This window comes from Helobdella robusta, assembly GCF_000326865.2.
Source record: "Helobdella robusta unplaced genomic scaffold HELROscaffold_1, whole genome shotgun sequence".
In the NCBI taxonomy this organism is placed as follows: domain Eukaryota; kingdom Metazoa; phylum Annelida; class Clitellata; order Rhynchobdellida; family Glossiphoniidae; genus Helobdella; species Helobdella robusta.
This window is the reverse complement of record NW_008703570.1, coordinates 12,741,631-12,761,039: the sequence shown is the minus strand read 5'-3', so window position 1 is coordinate 12,761,039 and position 19,409 is coordinate 12,741,631. Positions and strand designations below refer to the sequence as shown.

Below are 19,409 nucleotides of genomic sequence, written 5' to 3'. Positions count from 1 at the left end.
TAGTTGTAGTAGTAGTATCAGTAGTCGTAGTAGTAGTAGCAGCAGCAGTAGTTGTAGTAGCAGCAGCAGTAGTTGTAGTAGCAGCAGCAGTAGTTGTAGTAGCAGCAGCAGCAGCAGTAGAAGTAGTAGCAGCAGTAGTAGTAACGAGAGTTATTCTAGTGACGTTGTTGTTGGTTTAGTTTCATTTACTTATTGTCAGCTGTCTCTATTTTTAATTGATGGACAGACAGCTGTTACTGTGTTACATCGTTCTTATCAATTTACGTCTTCACCCAAGTAGTCTTCCTACTTGTGTAGTATTTTAGATTTAGTATAAATCCTAGAAATGATGTTTTAGTGGTGGTAGTAACAGTCGAGAAAGTAGAAGCTGCGGCTGGAACAGTGGTAGTTGTAGCCGCAGTAGTAACCGTCTATGTTGTCTTTTCGAAATTCAAATGTTTATTTTGGTTATTTGTACTTATGTAGTATTCAGTTACTTATAATACTTCTGGTCATAAAAGATTTCAGTAGTTGCAATAGTAGTAGTAACTGAGGTAGTAGTAGTAGTAGTAGTAGTAGTAGTAGCAGCAGTAGCAGCAGTAGTAGCAGCAGTTGGAGTGCTAGTATTAGTTGTAGTACAAAGATGGGAGTGAGATTTTGAATTTAATAACGGCGTGCATTAAGCCTGGATATTTTTGTATCAACATAATATCAAGTTGATGATGTTGAATTCTCTTTCATCTTTTCTCATCGTCGTCGTCATCGTCATCATCACACATATCATCATCAGTATCTTTGTTAGTATCATGGTTTTCATCATCAGTATCTTTGATAGTATCATAGTTTTCATCATCAGTATCTTTGCTAGTATCATGTTTCTCATCATCAGTATTTTTGCTGGTATCATGGTTTTCATCATCAGTATCTCGGTTAGTATCATGGTTTTCATCATCAGTATCTTTGCTAGTATCATGGTTCTCATCATCAGTATCTATGCTGGTATCATCATTTTCATGATTGCTACAGGAATCCTAACAAGCACCTTGTTCACATTCAGAGGGCGAACGTGCCACAACGGAAAGTTGACCCTGCAGTGCCCTCTCGACACGTCCATCTCGATAAGGTTGACCCCTGGGGTTGACCTTTCTGTGTATCATTATCATTATTATTGTTGTTTTTGACATTATTATTATATATGACGTTGACTTTGTTAACATTCTTCAATCATCATAATCATAATCGTCTGTATAATGTTTATCATCATCGCCACCATCACCACCACCATCATCACCATCATCATCACCACTATCATCACCACTATCATCACCACCATCATCACCACCATCATCATCATTATCATAACTCGATAAGGTGGGCCCAATATGGCCGACTCAGTTCCGATGAATACTTGTGCGGAACCGACTGGACCGAAATCACCAAAGATCAAAAATACGATAATGCCACTACTACCACCAGGAATAAAAATAATAATAATTATTATGTTGATAATAATATTAATAATAGTAATAATAATAATAATAATAATGTTGGTGTTGGTAACGCCAGCAGGCATCACAAATTTAAAAGTAAGAATAAAAATGGCGATAATAATAATAATGATAGTATTAGTAATAATAATAATGATAGTAATGATGATGATAGTAATGATGATGATTTTGGTGATGATGATGATGATGACGACGACGGTGACGCAGGAAGCGGCGAAAAAACTCGAAAAAAAAAATTTAAGATGAGAAGGTCGGCGCTACATAAATCAAAAACCGGAAGTGGCAATTTGAAAAGGTTCAAACGTCAAAATACGCACAGGCATCAGTATCAACAATACCAACAAGATCATCATCATCATAACCAACAAGATCATCATCATAATCAGCACCAACATCACTATCGTTATCAAAACGCCTACCCGGTTTTTACTGGTCACGAGGGCGAGAATGAGTGCCTGGCATCTTCATCATTACAAGTATGTGTGTGTGTGCGTGCGTGTGTGCGCGCGCGCGTGTGTGTGGTAAATGTTTTTGTGTGTGTATATATATATATATATGCAGACGTGCAAATGAATCTCGACTAAAATATGATTTAATAAATGATGAATACATATCACGGCTATTCTTCGTTGTAAACAAAGTTAAATTATTATAAATAGACACACAATTAATTGTAAATGTGTGTGTGTTTGTGTGTGTGTGTCTGTGTGTGCGTGTATGTGTGTGTGTGTATTACTAAAATTTGTTAATTTTAGCTGTAGTTATAAAAAAGTCTTTTTATAAATTTTTAATGCATTGCAAATTGGAACGAACTCTAAAATCCGCTAAAATTTTTAAACACAAAATGTCGGTATGCATGTGTGTATGTTTGTGTGTGTTTGTATATGTATGGGTGTGTATGTGTGTGTGTGGTGTATGTGTGTGGTGTGTGTGTATGTGTGTGGTATGTGTGCGTGATTGGTACATGCTTTCTGTTGATAAAATGATGATAAAACTTAGATCGGGGTATTATCAAGTATTGCTTATAATTCTTATCATAACAACAACTACAATAACAACAACAACTACAATAACAACAACAACTACAATAACAACAACAACTACAATAACAACAACAACTACAATAACAACAACAACTACAATAACAACAACAACAATAATGATAATAATAATAACAATAAAAAAAATTATAATAATTGTGTTATCTACGTAATTCATCATCTCTGCGTGTATATTTAAAAAAAATTTCTTTTCATTATCAACAAATAACATAAATTATATTTATTATTATTGTCATTACTACATTATATTATTATTATTATTTATTATTATTATTATTTATTATTATTATTATTATTATTATTATTATTAGCGAGGATGAAGGGGTGGTAAATACTTGAGCCTTCCAGTTCAAGGATTTAATGTTTGTTGTTGTTAATATTATTATTATTATTATTATTGTTATTATTATTATTATTATGTGTTTGTGTACATATGTGTGTGTAGGTGTGTTATTATTATTATTTTTTATTATTATTGTTATTTTTATTATTATTACTTCTCTTATTACGATTACAGCCATCACTTCAAGTGCTGTGGTGGGCTAATCATACATTTTCCCAGGTCGATGTATATAACACGAATTCACACGCATAATTAGATGAATGTGTGTGTGTGTGTGTGTTTGTGTGTATATGTGTGCGTATCTCTGTTTGTGCGTGTACATGTGTACATTCCTATGTATGTATGTGTGTATGTATGTATCTTAAACAATAGGAGTGATAGATAAAGTTAAATCATTCCTATTGAGAAAAGGCTTGAACTTGTTGTACAACTCTTTGTTGTACACTCCGCTGGTAACCTACTGCAACACAGTCTAAGCAACACCCCATCACATAACCACAAAGCCGATAGAACTCTTCATGAAAAGAGCCATTAGAATCATAACTGGATCGACACGACTCGACTACAGTCAATGGTTATTCAACATGACACGAAATCTAAATTTCTCGATACTGAGTGATTAGTTTAAAATGATTTTCGCGTGTGAGAAATCCACAAACGGGTTGCCTGAATTATTTTGGAATTATTTCAAAATCAAAGAGCAACCTCTAAGACAAAATAATCTCGTCTCCAACAAATCAAAAACCAGCATCACGTCCTCACATGTTTAGTGCAAAGAACCGACCAGGAAAACTTGGAAAGAAATGGTGAACAGCGTTTTCAGCGTCGAATTTAACTAATTAAATAATTTTAACTTTATTTCTTAATTTACTTATTTAATAATTTACTTAATTTCCTGTAACGATGAAAATTCTATTTACAATTTTCATATTTTATTTTGTCATGTATCGACAGGTAAAAGCTGTGTCTTGCTTTCACTCAGGTTTGATCCATTCTGCTTTATGAACTGCATGGAAACAATACGCTCGACATTCTTTGATGAAGACAAGAGATTTGAGATCAGTTGATATTTACTGTTTATTTATTATCAGGAGACTGCTTTCCAACAAAAGTGTAACAACTGCATGTTTGAAAATTTAAAAAAATATCCAAGGCGCAAACACAAATTGATGAAAAATGTCAAAAATGGAATAAAAAGATGGATATATTGCTTAAAAATTCTCGTTGGAATAACGTCACTGATGAACGACTTAGAGGATGAACTGAGAACCAACTTGTTGAAATCATCACCAGAACAACGAACATAACAAACTTGCTGGGTCCAAGCTGCAAGAAAGAAAGGAAGCTGGCCAAGGATTTGCATATTTTTTTTACCTTTTAATCTTTTCATCAAAATACAATGAAAATTAAAATCAACTAAGTTTATTAAAGTATGTATGTATGTATGTATATATATATGTATGTATGTATGTATGTATGTATGTATGCTTGTTTGCACGTATGTATGTACGTATGTATTTTTACGTGCCCTCGGCCTTTTGTAACTTTATCCAAAAACGAAGAAAATTAAAATTAATTTATTGAGACGTACATCTCATGTTTCGCATTTGATAAACTGGATAAATAACAATTTTATGTTAATAATAAATAAATAAAAAATATAAATAACTGATAAATAAAAATTTATGTTAATAATTATAACAATAATATTAATAATAACAATAGTAATAATAATAACAATAATAATAATAATAATAATTACAGGTAGTGAGAGAGACGTGTGATAGCAAGCAGAAATGCAGACTTCGCGCGACTGATGAATTTTTTAAGGAGAGTCCGTGTGCCCACAGTCAGCTGAATGTGGAATATCTCTGTATTCCTGGTTGGTTGGTTGGCTGCTGGTTGGTTGGTTGCTGGTTTGTTGGTTGGCTGGTTGGTTGGTTGCTGGTTGGTTGGTTGGTTGGCTGGTTGGTTGGTTGGTTGGTTGGTTGGTTTGTTGGTTTGTTGGTTTGTTTGTTGGTTGGTTGGTTGGTTTGTTGGTTGGTTGGCTGGTTTGTTTGTTGGATGGTTGGTTTGTTGTTTGGTTTGTTGCTAGGTTGTTTGGTTAATTGGCTATTATTTTTCCAATTAACAATGGGTCAGTACTTGTTAATTTGCTAGTATTTAATCAATCAAAAATCTGTTAGCCAAACAACCAACCAATCAAACAACAAATTAACCAACCAATCAACCAACCAATCACAGAATTTCACACAAAACTGGTAACATGTTTCGGCATGGAGATGACCATTCAGTGTCCACGGTCACTCAAAATATTTGTCTTCGCCGCAGCATATGGGTATAAGTGGCCCGGAGAAGCACTATGCTATACCGAAACGCATCACCTCGGTTACGATAACGGTTTGTCGGTTTCGGTTATAATTTCTCTTGGCGGGTTTGTCAGTGTGTGTGTTTGTGTGTGCGTAGGAATGTGCATACATGTGTGTTTGTGTGTCTTTTTTGTGCGGTTCTAATACACCATCATCTACATCCTGATTAGCTTTGTTGTTGTTGTTATTATTATTATTATTACTGAAACCACAGATTGCGTGTCGCTGTGTTCAACGTACGTTGTCGCTAGTCGCTGCCACGGCCGAAAAACTTGCACGGTTTTTGTCGATTCGAATACTTTTGGCCAGCCCTGTAGAACCGGTACTCAACCGTATTTAACCGTCCACTATTCGTGTGGTTAGTTGGCCATTTATGCATCTAAATTATCATTTTAAAAATAAATGTTTATATAATTAATAGTTTAGGGTCGAATCAATCAGTCATTTATCATTTCGTTTATTCTGCCATCATTCGTTCGTTCGTTCATTCATTCATTCATTCATTTATTAAATTTGTTGGTTTTTCTTTTGTCTATTTGTTCATTTTTTCATTTAAGCATTCATCTATTCGTTAATTCATTTATCAATTAATCAATTTATTAATTCATATATTTAGTCAATTATTATTCATCCACGTATCTATCCATCCATTTATCCATTCGTTCGTTCATTCATTCGTTCATTCATTCGTTCATTCATTCATTCTTTCCTTCATTCATCCATCTATCTACCAATCATTTTCAGTGCCTTCAAAAATTTTGAAAAAAGCTCTGTCTAAGGAAGACTTCCCGTATACAAACTGCCAGAATTTAGTAACCAGTGCCAACCGGACCAAACCGGAAATAGATTACTTCGATCCATTTTTCGATACCGACGCACCGACACCGACAGGTTAATATCCGATCGATTAAATTTGATTTTTTTTTCTTGAAAATTTGTCAATTATTAACGCTTTCAAGAGTATATGCATAAGCATGCATGTTTGTAAATACAGCTTTATATTCTTTAGTGAACGATAAACACTTATATACTAGTTATCATATCGCCACTAATTAACCAATCAATCAAACAATCAATCATTCGCTCCTTCAATCATTCATTCAATCAATTACTCCTTTATTCATTCCTCATTCATTCATTCGACCAATCACAAAAATCATTCCCAGCACAAGCCGTTAACAAAACCACCCCTTACGGACCTCTGCTGGTCGGGTTCGATCCCAGAGTCTTCCACCACTGGATGTCTGCTAAGGATTTCATGAAAAGTATGTGGTAGTAGCAGCAGCAACAACAGCAGCATCAGCAGTAGCAGTAATAGTAGTGGTAGTGGTAGTAGAAGTAGTAGTAGTAGTAGTAGTAGTAGTAGTAGTAGTAGTAGTAGTAGTAGTAGTAGTAGTAGTAGTGGTGGTGGTGGTTATAGTAGTAGTAACGATACCAAAAATAATAAAGATATTAATTATTAAAACTATAATATAAATTATGAAATAAATAATTATTACAAACAAAAACAGACAATCTAGAGAGGTTAGCACTCTACGGCGTGATTGGTGCTCTCGTGGGATTCTGCCTTCTCCTCCTTGTCATCATCTTCAAACTCTACATCGTCATTTCCGGTTTCAGACGCATCTCATCCGCAGCGTCCATGCACTACGCCACCGTGCCGCCGGCCGGAGTGGGGCTGTTAGATAGACCATATCCGGACCGCCAGATTAGGGATTATCCGGCCAAGATTAGGAACGATGAAGTTGATTATAGAAAACTTTTTGGAAAGGGTTATTACTTTGGCAGTAGTTCGGAGATACTTGCTAAGCTTAAAATGGGTGAACGTAGGTCGGCTGTCAGTGCTACAACAGCAACTACTACAGTTACTACTCCAGCTATTGTAACTGCCGTTACTACAACTGCTGCAACGACTGCTGCTGCCGTTGGCGCAGCTGCTTCTACTACTACCTTAATTTTTTCAGCTGCTGAGTTGGCCACAAAAACCATCATTGCAATAGCTACACCGGGCGGATTTAAGGTGTCAGCAACGGCAGTGTCACCGGTAACAACAACGTCGTCGCCGTTATCGTCAGCAGCGACGACAGCAACCACATCTCCGAAACAAACGCAACCGGAAAAGTATCGTTTCGGTATCGGTCGGAAACGTTTCGCGACGCAGACAGACCGCGCGGAAGACAGCGTCTACGACAACGTTGAATCGCTGCTGACGCCGGAGATTCCGCGCAGACTCGTCATACCTCCTATCTTGTCGGATGAAGGACTCAACGCTCCCAGCTTCCTGGCTCAGGATGACGACAGTCCCGTCTTCGTACACGTGGAATCCCCCAGGGAAAGCCCGCTACTTCGGAACGGGGATAGCAACGGAGAGGATCCGGGCGATAAAACAGTTGTGACGTCACCGGCCTCGTTTGTTGGCAGTGGTGAGGCTGTGGTCGGTAGTGGTTTTGTTGTTGCTGCTGATGTTGAAGATGAGGGTAGGCGGTGGTTGCAGCAGCAGCAACATCGGCAACGATTGAAACAGCAACAACAACAACAGCAACAGCAGCAGCAACAACAACAACAACAACAACATCCAGAAGATGTAGAAACAATTGTATCTCCTCGTTTTAGCCTGCCGAGAAAAAAAAAAATTAAAGACTCAGCCGAGGTAGACATCGGTAGAATTATACTCGATACCACAATACCGTCGATAAGCATACCACACTCAACTACTCACGATCCAGAGCATCCATGTCCACCAGCCTCTTATGAAATAGGCCAACAACCAACACAACAAGATAATAAAACACAACAACAAATTCAAGCAGCTCTTCAGCAGCAGCAACAATTACAACAACAACAACATTTACAACAACAACAACATTTACAACAACAACAACATTTACAACAACAATTACAACAACAACAACAATTACAACAACAACAACAAGTACAGCAACAACAACTGCAGCAGCAACAACAACAACATGGGTCAGTTCGTCAAACGTTTGCATACTCAACTCAGATACAATATTCGCAACAGTTGTCGCCGAGACAGCAGCAGCAACAGCCACAGCTACAAAAAACATACATCGCCCCACTGCATCCACGATCAATCACATCAACAACATTAACAACGACCACATCAGCAACACTACCATCAATCCACATAATCCTACCGTCACCAACTGCCTCAACGCCGACCTATAGATCTTTCCCAACTTCACCACAGCCACAACGACCACTCTCGTCGCAACCACCAACAACCACAGCAACCGCAACGACCACAAACGTGCCTAAAATTCGAAAACTTTACGAGTTTGATACGTCATCGTCACCTCCGTTTACGTCATCAACGAAACTGTTGCCAACTTTTACAACGTTGTTACGGCCAGGTAGTTTTAGCAACGTTCACAGGCGTGAGCCACATCTCAATGTCAGGAAATCCAAACTACAGCCACAACAGCGTCCACAGTCGCATTACTTTAAATGAATGCCTGTGAAGTGATGGATGGAAAGTTCGACGAACGAATGAATGGATGGATGGATGGGTGGATGGATGGATGGATGAATGGATGGATGGATGGATGGATGGATGTATGGATAGATGGATGGGTGGGTGGGTGGATGGATGGATGGATGGATGGATGGATGGATGGATGGGTGAGTGGATGGATGGGTGGGTGGGTGGATGGATGGATGGATGGATGGATGGATGGGTGGGTGGATGGATGAATGGATGGATGGATGGATGGATGGATGAATGGATGGATGGATGGATGGATGGATGGATGGGTGGGTGGGTGGATGGATGGATGGATGGATGGATGGATGGATGAATGGATGGATGGGTGGGTGGATGGATGGGTGGGTGGATGGATGGATGGATGGATGGGTGGATGGATGGTAGGATGAATGAATGGATGGATGGATGGATGGGTGGGTGGATGGATGGATGGATGGATGAATAATAGATGAACAAATGAATGAATGAATGAATAAATATAAATGAATTATTGGATGATTGAATGAATAAAAATGAAAATATAACTGAACGAATGAACAAACGAATGAACAAACACAAGAACAAACAAATAAACACACAAACAAACAAACACACAAACAAATAAGTTGATACATATACAAACAGGAAAATATAGGTTAAATAAGACCAATTAGAAAGCTCACGGCATCAATAATAATCATAATAACTAATAATTCCTTAAATAAACTCAGGTTTTAATAATTTTCTTACCAATTTTAAAACCAAATTAAAGCAAATGATACCGTATCATTTGCTATCAGAACTGAATGATACTATATCAATTGCTATCAGAACTAAATGATACTCTATCATTTATCACAAATGTAGATTAGGTAATGCGAAATATTAAATGTAATTTAAATGTAGCTCTTCAAAAAATATTTAAATATATAAATGTTAACGTGACCCTATTTTCGAATCGTCAACATCATCTTCATCGTCATCATCATCATCGCCATCATTCTTCTATTATTTCTAATATTATTATTATTATTATTATTATTGTTGTTGTTGTTATTATTATTATTATTATTATTATTATTATTATTATTAGTAGTAGTAGTAGTAGTAGTAGTAGTAGTAGTAGTAGTAGTAGTAGTAGTAGTAGTAGTAGCATTATCATCCTCACAACGTCCTATACCTTGTTATTTGCTCTTAAAATTTAAACGACAAAATATACATACTTAAATACATACATACAAACAAACAAACATACATACATACACGCATACATACATACAAACAAACTAACATACATACATACATACATAGAATATAAGTTATTTTTATGTTTGTTTTACCGTTTTTAAATGTTTTTAAATTGTATTAATTACATATACATATACATGTGCGTATGTATATATATATATATATATATATATATATATATATATATATTTATTTATTTATTTATATATACAATGTTTTTTATTTGTATATCGACACAGCTGCATATATTATTTTGGATGTTAGCCACATTTTTTTCGCGATCTTCGTCATCGTCATTATCATCATCGTCATTATCATCCTCATCATTTCTCTTATATATTATCATCATACTCATCATTTTTGTCATATCCTATTCATAATCTTTTCTGCTCTACAATCTTCATCATGTTTTTTAATTATTTTCACGATAATTATAGTTATAATTAGAAAAATTATTATTTTTGTTGTTAATATTATTTTTATATGTATTACGTCATCATCCCCGTTACATTTTTATTGTTATTTTTATGCATGACGTCATGGGTGTGTTTTCTTTTGTGTTTTTTTTATGATCAAATAAAATTGTTTATATTTAATTTACGAAATTCTTTGTCATTTCTGAATTGCATATTCGTAATTATATAGCGTTTTTTTTGTTCGTTTTAATTTTAAAATTTTAGTGGGCTGTCTATGAAGGGTGTGCCACGTTCTGAGGAACGAGGAGGTCACAAAAAATTTGTGACCCTATCTGGCAGGGTTAGAGGTGGGGTCAAGAAAAGACTTTGAAGCGTGACTTTCTTCATGGATAGTCCGTTATTCGTTAATTTAGTGCTTTCTAATTGTTTGAAGTATCAAATTTTCTGCTTAATAAATGTGCCTACTCTCCGTTGTGAGGTCAGAATTTCTATGCGTGCCATATTATATTATTAAGTATTATTCAAATGCACACATACACAATAAATATTCATCCATCTATTCATCCATCCATTCATCCATCCATCCATGCATTCATCCATCCATACATCCATACATCAACTCATTACTTTGTTCATTAATTCATAATTCATTCAATCATTAAGTTTTCACTATACGTTAGTCCAGCCCTATTTTTTATTAAAAAAATTTTCAAAAATTTGTTGAAAATTTTAAAAAAATTGAAAAATTATGTAATTTGAGATATTCAAAATTTGATGCTTCGTAGAACAAACACAAATAGAAGTTAGTCATGATAATATGTTGTTTCACCAGTTAGCTCAAACGGTAGAAATGTCATGTGGCCTGGTTTGAATGCAGTCCGCTCCAAACTCTAAGACTGGCGTGCATACAAAATGTGAATATGTGGAGTGGTGTGTGTATACATCGTGTGGTGTCTGTACGTCGTGTGGTGTGTATTACGGTACGTCGTGTGGTGTGTATTACGGTACGTCGTGTGGTGTGGAATCTTAGAATCTCATATTCCATATCAACTATACTAGGGCTTATACCATACTAATAAATAAATTAGATTTTTTTCAAATATTAGCTCATCCTTATTTTAAATAAAAATTAACTTTTCGTTTTTTGTGTAGGTCAAATTTTTTAATTAAATGCTAAATAAATTGCTTAAAATGTCGTTTTTGTTTCGTCGCGTTACGACGGTTTCCACTTATCAGAGTATAAATTTGTGTTTTTTTTAAATCTATTAATATGTATTTTATATCCTAAAATTTTATTTTTTTTAGTCCTGTTTAGAAGTTAAGTATTTAAGTTTAGCTTTAGTTAGAGAGAGACTTTAGTAGTTTAGTTAGAGTAGAAGTAGAGTTAGCTGTTAGTTAGACTTAGATTAGATTAGAGAGTGTTTCTGTTTTTATATTTTTTAAAATTTTTAATAATAAAATATTATTTTTCAATTTTAATAATAAAATAATCATATAATGATAATCTAAAAATCATTAATTGCTAATCTGTTGGCCCTGCACTGACTAGGAATAAAATAAGTGTGTGTGTGTGTGTGTTTGTGTGTGTATGTGTGTGTATGTGTGTGTGTGTGTGTGTGTGTGTGTGTGTGTGTGTGTGTGTGTGTGTGTGTGTGTGTGCAATCATATGCAATCACTTTTTCATTTAATTTATTTTTATCATTAATCATTAATCTTAGTGTAACTCATGTAACCTGTAATTCGTTATTACATACTACTCTTCCCTATCTTACTATTATTTTATTTATTTATTATTGATCCTTTTAATTAATTTAAATAGGACGTAATCATATTTTATTTTAACAGATTGTCGTCTGCCTAAATATAGCTTGTTTTCCTAATTAAGTTATCTTTCTTACCTTTACCTACCTACCCTAGTAACTTACTTAACTATTGATCAGAAAAAAAAATTTCAGCTTAATCATACTTTGTTTATGAAGTATTATATTGACCTTTTTATTATTAATGTTGCTTTTCATTGTCATTTCTGTCAATTTGTCTTATTATTATTATTATTATTATAATTTTTGTTATTACTGTTATTATTATTAAATAATTTAGTTCCAATGTTTAAGGCATGTGTATTACATAGAGTCATTCATCATAGCTTGGCATTCAATGATGTTACACTGAACAATGCACACACACACACACACACACACACACGGCCTTACACACAGCCACACATAAACACACATACACACACACAGCCAACTTTAAGGTTAATTTTGGCAGATGTTCATAAGGCATTAACCTCAATATAAGTTTGATTTTAATATTTTCACTTATTCATAATAATTGCTCTTTAGTTTAATTTTTAGATCAAAAAATTTATGGAGACCAGAGTTAAGCCACATATAAAAACCACTGTGAAGGCCCTTATTATATATATATGTGTGTGTGTGTGTGTGTGTGTTCGTACGTGTATGTTTGTTTATGTGTGCATGTGCTTATGTAAACAGATAAAATAAACCATGATCAAAAAATGTGCATACTTGTTTACATACCTATCCATATGTTTATGTAGATTTTTTTCCTATTCCTCTCTCATTATCTATGTTTGTGTGTGTGGTGGCATGTGTGTGTGTGTGTGGGGGTGTGGTGGCGTGTATGTAGAATCCCACAAAAAAAAACCTCCATTAAACGCACCTTCCACTAAACAACATTTTCTAAAAAAAAATAAAAAACATTTTTCAGGCCAAACATACCCAGCCCAACTGCACATACAAGCCACATTTGAAACTAGAGATTAATGTTAACCTTTTTTTACGATGATCACCGCCCATAGAACAAGTGCTCATTAGCTGGCACAGATGCATACATAAATTATAATTTAATGACTTTTTCTTCGTTCCTAACCTTAACTAAAAACATCTAGATCTAGTGCTTTATGTGAATTTGTAAGTAGATATATATACACACGCGCGCGCGCACACACATATATTTATATACACATACACACATACATATATATACATAAACGCACGCACGCATACTTATATAATGTGTGCCACATACACAGGTAATGAAAGTCCAGGCAATTAAGCTTACTATTATACAACGAACAGGATCGTCATTCATAACAGTGCATATTAAAATAGGGCATTTTTAATTTTCAGATGCAGCAAAAGCCATCACTCCGGTGGCTAACGAAACTTCCAGGCGTTTCAAGTCCTCCACAACTAACAGCGGAAGTGGATCCGACGATGCGGACGTCCATGGCAAAACTCAGAAACTGAGAAAAGCCAAGACGCCGGTCGGCTGTCTGGACGATAAATGGGAGAGCAAAAATGAAGAGATGGAACCCAAAATCGTCAACGATCCTTATTCTCCATTTCCGGACGCGAAGAACCCACTTACGGGAGAGATAGGGGGCCCAAGAGGTCCCGAGCCGACGAGGTACGGTGATTGGGAGAGGAAGGGCAGGGTTATCGACTTCTGAATGAAGAGAGCGCTCTTTAAATTTAAATTTTCAATTTTTTGTGTGAATGGTCGATTCATGCTGTAATTAAACACTTCAGTTTTTCTCATTTTTTGAAGTTCCATATGTTGAAATCACTGACAGATGCGCAACACAATTATTAACAGTTCTGAAATTTCTAAGTTATTCGTTAATTTATTAACTGGGCTTTGTTTTTTTTCGGTGTTATCTTTTAATTAAAATAAATCGAAGTGAACGAATCAAAATTCTACTGTTTATGGTTAATGCATACTGACACGTATTCATTTAAATGTATTGTATTGTGTTATTAGTCAAAAATGTTGTTCAATCCTGTCAAGTGTTGTTTCACTTCATCTGTACATAAATACACGCACACACGCACGCACAGAATATACACACGCAATCTATAAATAATAAATGTTGTCGTTAGCATTAGAGCACGAATTCGAATTAAATGGTTTTTGGATGAGCCAACAAAAATCTCAAATTGATCGGAGCTTTCAAAAAAAATAAGAACACAAAAGCGTTGAACTCAACTGGAGAGGATGCGTGGAATTCTCCAAAGTGCCTGCTTCCTATTATAAGTCTGCCACACGAGCAGAAACTCTTAATGCGATAGAAATGTGATGCAATAACTGTCACCGCACTAACTGACTTTTTCACATCGTGCCACCAATTTAATGACCACTTTATTCTTCCGTCGAATAAAAACAATGTATACGAATACGTGCATATTAAGCAGGTACGTACATACATGCACACATACATACACGCATACACACGTGCACCAAAACATAAATAAAATACATACCTAGGGTTTTTTATACTATGCCCTACTTACATGCATGCATAATGATTCGCCGCAAAAATAAAAACACGCAAACACTCGTGCGTGTGTACGCAGCTAACCTTGTTTCGCTCTTTTTGTAAGTGTTATATATTTATACAAACTTTTGGTCAAATGCATTTAGACACGTACAATGCATTTAGACACGTACACACACACTCTCTCTTCTCTCTCTCTCTTTCTCTAAACATCTGAAGAGCATAATCATGCATAATTCGGCTCTTCACAATATACACACTCGCGTATAAGCATGCATCTATCGTTACGTTTGCGGCCCTGTATATACGCTACTATATTTTCACGAGCGTACCTTAAGTTTAACGATCACACTCGTACACTCCGTTGGTGAGTGAGAGGTTTGTACAGAAAATTATTATGCAAATATTTATTACTATTGATGAGTAAATAATGCTCACGTGATTTGTGTAGTCACGGACAGATACATACGCGCACACAAACACATACATACATACACGCATACATATATACATACACGCATTCATTCAAACATAGGTACGCACAGAAACTCATCTTATTATAAGGATGTGCATACATGCAGAGCACGTGCTTAAACATTACGTATATCTACTTACACGTAACCTTACAAACACGTAACCTTACAAACACGCAACCTTACAAACACGCACGTGACGTATACACACACGCACACACACAGACACACACACACAGAGAGTCAAGTGCGTACTTAAATAAGCACGTACGCACATGCCTTCGTTCTGATCGTCGTAAATATAGAAGCGGTTTATACAACGGCATAGTGGTTGGTTCAACATCCTGGGCTTAGCTACGAATCAGGTCAAAATTAAAAAATAACTCTCTCGTTTATTCAGGACGAAGTTCTTGTACAGTTAAGGAAACTTTTCAGTAAATATGTATATGATATAGGCAGCCAAATGAATAATTAAACGAATGAATAAATGAAGAGTTTTATATAATATAATGTTGGTTGTAAAGTGTAGAGGAGGTGTATTAAATAATAATTTGTAATACGATTAGATGGAATGCCGATAAATTTGTTTGGGTTTGGTTTTGTGTGTGAGTGTGTGTGAGTGTGTGTGTGTCTCGTATGCACGCATGTACAATACAAAACACGCATTTAAGATTTAAGACAACGATTTCAAAAGCACGTCTCAAAAAACGCTCTGGTGACGTAAAATAAATGTACAATCGGATAACAAAATTAATATTTGTTCATTTATAATAGGTATGTGTATGTATACATATATATGTATATATAATTATACACACACACACATTCACATACACACACACACATATATATATAATATATACATAAATATAAACATTTCCTAGATATGAATGAAAGTGAAAAATTCTACTATATACATATAAATGACTTAGCTATCTACACATACATACATACAAGCAAATATGTATACGTACAAACATACACACATATACATACATACATACATAAATAAAGCCAGATTGATGACTGTCAGAAGTGAATTGGGTTCTGCTTGGCTAAGGGCTATTCCCAGTACGGCATGTTTTACAAAGCTTGACAATGCTTCTATGCTTGAGACTTGGGTTGCTGGTAGCGTCGAGTTAAAGATGCTTGTATGGAGCCGATGTTTCTCAACTGGGCCACCATGGCCTATCATGTAAGATGGGCTCAAGTAGACATGAATGATTAAGGCATTCTGCCATGAATGATTACATATGTAGATTGTATTTTTAATGGCAGATACACTGCCATTAAAAAAACCAGCAGGCTAACTATCTGAAGGTAATCAAAGGCTAGACGGTTTCACCTTGGTGCCCTGGTACCATGGTTGCTGTTTATCCTGGAATGTGGTGACGTCCTCTCATACATTGGCCGAGAGGTACATCAATAACGCGTCTATGGAGCTTCATGTTCTGCTGCAGTGAAAGCTGCCGATTTTAAGAACGCTAATTACAAGAATCTCGACGACAATACGACATTTTTTGATAACATAGGTACTAAAATAGTTAATAAATCCGGAGATCCAAATTTATATAAAACAAAATATATTGTTGATGTTGCAAAAGTATAATTCAAAAGTATTTTAGAGAATACTGCTAAGTGCCTTTCTGTGCCAGACCCCAGACATTAATATAAACTGTTGAGCAGGGGCGAAATGATTGTTTTTATAGCTTTTGTTTTTAACCACAGGCTCGCTCATACATTCCCACACACATACACACATACATACATACATACATTAAATTCATACGAACCAATAGTTATGTAGCTACACGGTGAAGTGAGTGATGCATATAATTTATATTTCACAAAATATGTGATCCTAAATACACGCTCATATAAATATATAAATAAATAAATATATATATATATATAAACGTATTCACAAATGTATATATACATATATATAATACATATATTATTTATAAAATAGAATGTAACATTATGCAACTCGTATGAGCATATAAAATGATGTATTTATTGGTAGAGTGATCTAAAGGAAAGTTGACATTTGTGAAAGGTTAGAGATGCTTTTTTTTTGTTTTCGAACTTCGATGATTTATTTGAAAAGAAAGAATTCAGTATTTCTAGGGAAAGTAATTTAGTAGCATTAGTTAGCGATGTTTAGAAGTATAATGTGAAATTGTAATATGGTAGTATAATTAGTAGTTTAGTAACTTAAATTCGTCTATTTGATAATTATAGACAGATACTGAATAAATGTATGATTTTGTGTGTATGTTTGTGAGTTTGTATGTATGTTTGTGAGTTTGTATGTATGTTTGTTTGTGAGTTTGTATGTATGTTTGTTTGTGAGTTTGTATGTATATGTGTGTGTGTTTGCGTTTGTATGTATATTTTACGTTTGTATGTTTGTATTTATGTGTTTTTATGTATGCACGCTGGTATATGTTTTAATATATAATATAGCGTTTGCTTTTGTACTTGGCAAATGTTTTTCTGTATGTTTGTATGTCTGTATATATAGATATGTGCTTGTTTGTTTGTTTGTCTGCTTGTATGTTTGTATATATGTATGTATGTATATTTTCAGATGCACAGAACTGATAAGTTTATGTATATGAGTTTGTATTTTTGGTTTTTTGGTTTTATTTTAAAATGAAAGCCAAAAAACCCAGCAAGTAGATGCCCGTCGAGTCGAAAGTGGATTTCTCGTGTTTTTTTTTTCATTTTTTTCTTTCGTTCTTTAAATAAATTTATTCGATTTAATACTATTATTATTATTTAGTTATTTATTTGTTTAAAATTCTAAATTTTTTGACGTTTAAAAAAATCTCTGAAAGGAAAAACTTATTGAGGTTAGAATACAATACAATATTGAATATTCAATATTAAATATTAATTATTATAATATTACAATTAGCATTAGATTAGATTAGAAGAAGAGATTAGATTAGATTAGATTCGTTAGTAGAGACATTTTAATTAGAGAATTTGATTAATTAATTGATTAATTAAATAAAGTATTAAAATTAAATCCAAATTATTATTTAACATTTTAATTTAAGAATTAACTGTATAGTAGTGTATTGTAGATAGTGTATGTGTTGTATAGTAATCTTATTATTTAATTTAAAATCGCAAAACTAGTAAATTTGTAAAATAGTAGAAATTATTCTTTGTAAAAGTGAATAAATATTGTAATTATAAATATAATAGAAACAAAGTATTTATTTTATAAATTTATATAAATAAATACTTAAATTTAGTTTACTAAACTAAACTATACTATATATTTAATTAAATATTTTCTGGAGAAATTTATTTATTATTAATTATTGGTAAACTATACATAAGTATAACTCTAAAAAACTTTAAAATTTACATGTTATCAACACATCTCAAATCTGAAATCTCACTGTCTGATGCAATGTTTTTTAAATCAGGTTAATTAGGGATTAGTGATAGATGGTAAATCTATTTCATTTTTATTTATTTATTTGGCATATGTCATAGCACTACTTCTGCTATAGATGTCTTTGTCAGTTGTACTTATAATATAATCGTAGCGCCATATTATAATTGTATCTTATAATTGATTGGTTTAATAATATAGATAGGTTATGGTTATATGTATTTAATTATTCTAATTAATTAATTAATTAATTAATTAATGCTCAATGAAACCTTATTTTAAATTAATCATACCCATGCCTGTGTGAGTTCCATCTGCTACAATTTATAAACTTAATGATATACCAATGATGATATACACGAAATTTTTCACAAACTAACACTCATTAAGTTACGAATGCATTAAAAATTAATGTGTAGATTAGTAAAAAAACTGAATTTAGTGTGAAATTTCACTGAAATAATGTGCAAATATGTGAAAATTCTGATTCTAATATGAAAAAAAATTACAATCCGTAAAATGAAATTCAGAGGCATAGCTAGGGGGAGGGGGCGCCAAAATGAGGCAGACAAAATTATCACAACAGGAGTAAACTATGCAAATTATGCAAATTTAACAGTTACTGAATCATATGTACATATATACATATTCATACATACACACACACACGCATACAAACATACATACATTCATATTTTTAATATTATTATACTTCAATACTCAGTGTCAAAATATTAAAGGGTCATAGGTTAAATTTAAATTTCTACTTTTTAAAATTCTGGTTTCAACCACATGGATATATTT

The 19,409-nt window shown here is 33.9% G+C and overlaps 2 protein-coding genes across 2 annotated transcripts; both read left to right on the top strand.

Annotated features, from left to right (window-relative positions):
- Positions 1-5,167: 5,167 nt before the first annotated feature.
- HELRODRAFT_159754 (hypothetical protein) lies at positions 5,168-8,735 on the top strand (the record flags this gene model as incomplete). The annotated part of the gene is made up of 5 exons (XM_009011605.1): positions 5,168-5,291; positions 5,475-5,618; positions 6,029-6,151; positions 6,427-6,525; positions 6,772-8,735. 5 exons carry the CDS (start codon positions 5,168-5,170, stop codon positions 8,733-8,735), a joined length of 2,454 nt encoding a protein of 817 aa, XP_009009853.1.
- Positions 8,736-11,574: 2,839 nt separating this feature from the next.
- On the top strand, positions 11,575-14,132 carry HELRODRAFT_93683 (hypothetical protein). The gene is made up of 2 exons (XM_009011604.1): positions 11,575-11,648; positions 13,570-14,132. The coding sequence occupies exons 1-2, from the start codon at positions 11,582-11,584 to the stop codon at positions 13,890-13,892; spliced, it is 390 nt and encodes a 129-aa protein (XP_009009852.1). The 5' UTR covers positions 11,575-11,581; the 3' UTR covers positions 13,893-14,132.
- The last annotated feature ends 5,277 nt before the right edge of the window (positions 14,133-19,409 follow it).

Coding starts and splice junctions, on each gene's coding strand:
- HELRODRAFT_93683 (XM_009011604.1), top strand. CDS start 11,582: ATGCTAAATAAATTGCTTAAAATGTCGTTTTTGTTTCGTCGCGTTACG. Junction 11,649..13,569: donor GACGGTTTCCACTTATCAGA/GTATAAATTTGT, acceptor TTTAATTTTCAG/ATGCAGCAAAAGCCATCACT.